General features: G+C 44.9%; 1 protein-coding gene across 1 annotated transcript in view; it reads right to left on the reverse strand.

Annotated features, from left to right (window-relative positions):
- Nucleotides 1–5,437, reverse strand: part of PPP1R14D (protein phosphatase 1 regulatory inhibitor subunit 14D) — an 18,837-nt gene that overhangs the window by 8,969 nt on the left and 4,431 nt on the right. The window contains exons 3-4 of the mRNA XM_011354926.2: nt 2,828–2,954; nt 2,154–2,432 (exon numbers count right to left, since the gene is read on the reverse strand). Coding sequence (XP_011353228.1) covers nt 2,154–2,408 — 255 coding nt within the window. The 5' untranslated portion in view covers nt 2,409–2,432; nt 2,828–2,954. The remainder of the gene's footprint in view (nt 1–2,153; nt 2,433–2,827; nt 2,955–5,437) is intronic.

A 5,437-nucleotide genomic window follows, 5' to 3' on the forward strand; every position in this document is an offset into this window, starting at 1 on the left:
GACAATTGCCATGGCAACTGCAGGCCAGGTATTTTATTTCAGTAATTACCTGGAAGCAGTCCACCCACATGTCCTGTTTTCCAATGTTATGAGCTCATTATTGTACAGCTCCCCACCCAGACCTTAATCTTGCAAAAACAAAGTTCTTCGGCTAATCTCTTCTTCTGATGCCTAGCAGGATTTTCTCTGAGGTGTTTGAAATATGAGATTTTTCATGCTAGTGCACAGCTATCTGAAATTGAAATTGATCCCAAGAGGGAGGGCGCTGGTAGTAGTGAAGGGCAGGGGAAGTGTCCTGCAAGGTCAGAGCAGACACAGACCAAGAAAGTTTGCCTCTCCCGCTCCCAGCTCCAGGGCATCTTCCACCACCCACAACTGGGCCCAGGAGGCTTCAGGGGACATGGTCAACACCTGGATCAAACTGACACATGACCCAGTAAATCTCATAAGAAAGCTTGGGCCACATGCATCATTCTTCCCCAACCCCAACCACAGGGCTGCTGGTAAAGCCCTTACTGAAAGAATCACAGATCATTGCTACTTCCAAAAGGAAAAAAAAAAAACCTGATTCAAAATGGAGGAGAAACAAGGACTGTGGTATGTGGACAAGGAGGACTCCTGATTTCTGGCTTGGTGCAGTGGTTCTCTGCCAGCCATATGTTAGAATCAACTGAGCTTATAAAAAAGACCAGTGCCTAGGCCCCACTCTAGTAGATTTAAATTAAATTCAGTTGAGGTACAGCTAGGGCACTGGTTTCTTTCTGAAGTACTTCAGGTGTGGAGAACCACTAGATGCTTAAATTAGTACGCAAGTTCTATAGGCAGAGCCCCAGCAGCAGCTCCAGGTCCCACAGCTTCCTAGTTGTGTGACCTTGGGCTAGTTACTCAACATCTCTAAGCCTTTATTTCCTCCATGGTAAAACAGTACCTACCTAATGGAGTCACGGAGAGGCCGATTGAAATAATGCATGTCAGGCGCTGGGCACTGTGCCTAGCACATACTTAAGTGCTCAAAGTGTTATTGTAGTCACTGAAGCAGAGGTTGCTATGACTCTAGGATCCTGATTTGGAAGTATCTGTATAAGAAAGTGCCACTTCCTGTGACAAGGGGCCAAGATCCATCCTTTTCCCAGGGTGGGGTTGAAAGGAGTCAGTCAGAGCCAGGGCCAAGGCTAGGTCAGCTCCTGGTGTTAGTGCTGGTTACTCTGACTCTGACGTTCTAGTCCAGTGCCATCCATTACGCGATAACGAGAATGTTCTATGTGTGTGCTGACAATACAGTAGCCACAAGCCACATGGGGATATTGGGCACTTGAAATGTGGCTATGTGACTGAGAAACTGAACTTTTAATTTTATTTGATTTTCATTAATTTAAAGTTAAGTAGATACACATGGCTGATAGCTACAGTATTGGACAATGTAGCTCTAGACATGTATTTGTGTTGAGGATGAGAGTAAATAAAGACATACATAAAGAATAGTCCTCCTATTATCTCATTTGAGCATCAGAAAATCCTAAATCGCTCAACCATAAGAAGAGATGAAATACTGCCATGTGCAACAACATGGATGGACCTTGAAATAATCATACTAAGCGTAATAAGCCAGACAGAAAAGGTTGAAAATCACATGATATCACATATGTGGAATATAAACCTAAAAGCAACAAATGAACAGGACAAACAAACAGACATTCATGGACATGGACAATGGACTAGTGGTTACCAGTAGGGAGGGGGAAGGGGGAAAATAAAAAAATGAAATGTTAAAAAAAATTATGTATATATAGTATGAAAAAAAAACTGGCATTAAAAAAAAAGTCCTAAAGGAGATATGACAAGCATTTTTTAGGCTCATTTTATAGATTAGGAAACTAAGTCTAAGGGATGGTAAAAGATCTGCTATCAGCCATGTGTATCTACTTAGCTTTAAAGAGTCAGATTATGAAGAGAGTAAGAGGTAGAGCCCAGACCAGAGGCCAGATTTCTAGACTGCAAAACCATGCTCCACGTGCTAGGAAAAGCTTTCTCTCCCTAGCAGTATCTCACATCAGCCCTTCAGCTCCTCCTGAGGTCTCCCAGCAGGCTCTTTCTCAGACTCCTGGCGAAGCCCCAGGCCCCTATGTCCTCCCACCCTTCCCCGTGCTACCCACCTTGAAGAGCTCGTGAACATTCAAATCCACCCAATCCTCCACCTCCAGCCACTGATGGAGCTGCCCCCGGTCGTACTTCACTGTCAGCCGGTTGGGTCTCCGGGACCTGGGCACTTTGGAGGGGTCAGGGTGGGATTTTGACTCTGAGTCTGTGGATGACATCCTCCTCCTTTCAGAAGCCCACTGGACCTTCTTACTTGGGTTCTCCCTGTCCAGGTTAGGAGATGTGCAGGAAGCAGGGCTTGAAGACATCATGGAAAGATGGGCCTGGGTGAGGACCTAGGAAAAAATGCCAGCCAGAGCAAGGGTGCTGGGAAGTGAGGAGAAAGAACAGAAGGAGAGGCCAGCAAGGAAGAAAGGAAGGCAGGAGGGAAGGAGGGAGAGCCAAGGCTCTGGGAGGGGTAAGGGTCAAAGATCAACAGGCCTTTGTCTGTTGCTGGGAACACCAGACTCCTGGCTCCTTGCCGCCAGTGAGCAGCACTCCCGAGCTGAGCTGTGCCCTAGCTTCCCTTTCTGCAGCTGCTGGGGCCCAAAGTGACATAAAATGTACATGAGCAAAGGTCAAGAGGGTGCCATGCCTCGGGAGGAGAAAGGGGCCCTTGGGTCCTGAGGGGTGCGGGGCTATAATTAGTGCTCTATGGCTATCTCTGGAACAGGACCTGACTCACGCTCACCTGAGAACTTTCCACCTCCCTGGGATCCACTTGGGCCCTGAGAAGCTGCAGTCAGATGGATTATGCAAGAGCAGTGTCCCTGGCAGGCAGGAACTCCTACTCAGAGTGTGGCATTGCTGGAGACAATCTAGAAGGGATAGTTAGAGGGGTGGTTATCTGTGGCCCTCAGGGAGTCAGTACCCTTTTATGTCTGGGTATGCCTGAATGTGAGCTGCCTTTAGGAATATGTGAGGGAAAAGATCTCCTCTATTAGCCCGGCCCTGTGTGCTTTCAAAGGTAAATTTATCAAGTTTGTTTCCAATTCCTCTTCCCCAGAAGTGACTGCTTAGGATGCCATGTTTATCATTACATGATCCTCCCCCAACTCACATCCTTCCTGACATAGAGGAAACCTGCAGACTAAGTTTTGCCCAGGTGTCAAGGACTATTTCTAGACATACTTGCATTCTAAAGAAAGAGTATTTTTGTTTGTTTAGTCTTTTGTAACAAAAATTTCTAAGCTTTTAAGAAATTTTACAGAATAGAAGAGCACTGTAATTTTTGAACACTTCAGAAGAACAAACAAATGAAAAATGAAAGTTTCTCTCCTTTCCTCAGCTCCACTCCCCAGAGGCCACCCCCATCAACAGCTTGTTTTTAGTTCGCCTCTGATTACCAATATCCCTTTAAGCAATATTATGAATGTGTCCATTTTAGATAGTATCTCTTAATCTCCTCAATATGATAGATGTGAAAGTAACTCTTTCACTTACTTGCACTACAGACCCCATCTCCTTTACTTTCCACATTCCAATTTTGGTTTATATATCTCTTTTTAGGTCTGGTAGTGATTGCCTTTATCATGTTGGGTTTGTTTCCAATGTATCCACTTCAACCGTCATACATGTTGGCTTCAGATAAAGGCCAACAGATGAGTCCTTAGGACTAATTTTAAGCCCTCAGTTAACAGGGTGGAGAAGGTGTTTGAGGGCTGGAGGCCAGAATATGAGCCCGGAAAAGCCCAGGCTCTGGAGGAAGGCCAATATCTGAGTTCAAACTCCATTTTGCCCTGCATTGGTTTTATGACATTCAAGTTCCACAACCTCTTTAAGTCTGTTTTCTCATCTGCAAAATGGGGTTTTGGGGAGGATTAAATGAGACGATGTATTTAAACATTTAACATGGTGTCCAAAACAGAGTCCCCTCTCAGTAGATATCGATTCCCTTCCTTTCTTCACCTTCCCATTCTCCCTGCCTTCCTGGTGAGGATCTGTCCGGCAAAGGCTGGCCTTGGGACTCCTCCGTAGTGGCTTCATTACAAGCCCTCTTTGGAAGAGGATGGAAATGAGCAGGGGAAGGGAAGCCTCTAAAATGCAGCCTATAGACTCTGCTGTTACTTTGACACTGTGATGGGCAGGCATTATGATGATAGTTTCCTTTCTCTTCTGTTTCCTGTCTTCTGAAGGGTTCAGGAGATTTTTCAAGAAACAGAACCAGATCAAAAGAGTCAATGAGTTTTGCTCACTCATTTAACGAAGATTTTGTGAGCTCCTCTAGCTCACAATGATTAGGCCAATCATTATGCTCAGTAACAGGTATTGGTGATCCAAAAGAGACACAGTCCCTGCCTTCACAGAACTTACCAATCTACTGTGAAAATAAACATTAATTACCCAATCGGACAAATATAAAACTGCAACTATATCTAGCAATCTGAAGAAAAGGTAAGAGATGCTATAAGAATTTTTAATGAGGGTGTGACCTAGAGAGTGGTAACATTCGAAGTGAATTCTGAAAGATGAGTAGGAGTTAAATAGACACGGAGGCCAACAGGAATGGACCTGGCAGAAGGCAGAGAATATTTAAAGGCCTTGTGGCAGATGAGAGATGGTGAGTACAAGAAACTAAGTACAAGAAAGGTCCATGGGGCTAGACTAGAGAGAGGAGGGGGGTCATGAGGCAGAAGTGATGGAAATACCTATAGGGTTCCCTGTGAACCATGTTAAGGAGTTTTGTCTCTATCCTAAGAGCACTGAGAACCACTACAAAATCTTAAGCAATAGTGGTTGGGCAGGCTGACATGTTCAGATTTAAATTTCCAAAAAATAACCTCGGCCATTGGATAAAGAGAGGATCAGAGGGTGCAGAAGGGTTGGAGGAGACCAGTTAGGAGACGTTGATGGGGGGAGGAGTGTTGTCGATAGTAAGAAGTGAATAGATTGGAGAGCTATTTAGGGAGTAATATTTAACGAAACTTAGTGATGGACTGGGGACCCATCATGCAAACTTCATGAATGCCTACAGAAGGACACAGACAAGTTCATGCATGGAGCCTCTCTGAGCTTGTTTCCTCAGCTGTAAAACTGGAAGTTGGTGGGATTCCGCATGAGCACCCAGCTCGGCCCTGGTGAAATACAGCACAAAAATTAGTTATGCCCGTTATTTATAATGTGAGTCTCCTTATTTACATTCTTCCCTCTCAGCACTGACACATCTCACTGGCCTACAGGAGTCACCATCCATCAGTTAGTCTGTCAAAGATAAGGGAATTCAGGATGTAAGATAAGATGAGAAGAAAAAACCATCAGGATGTCAGGGCCACATGAGGGCAGGGAAACAAAGAGGGTGCAG

This window comes from Pteropus vampyrus, unplaced genomic scaffold (assembly GCF_000151845.1).
Source record: "Pteropus vampyrus isolate Shadow unplaced genomic scaffold, Pvam_2.0 Scaffold19, whole genome shotgun sequence".
In the NCBI taxonomy this organism is placed as follows: Eukaryota; Metazoa; Chordata; class Mammalia; order Chiroptera; family Pteropodidae; genus Pteropus; species Pteropus vampyrus.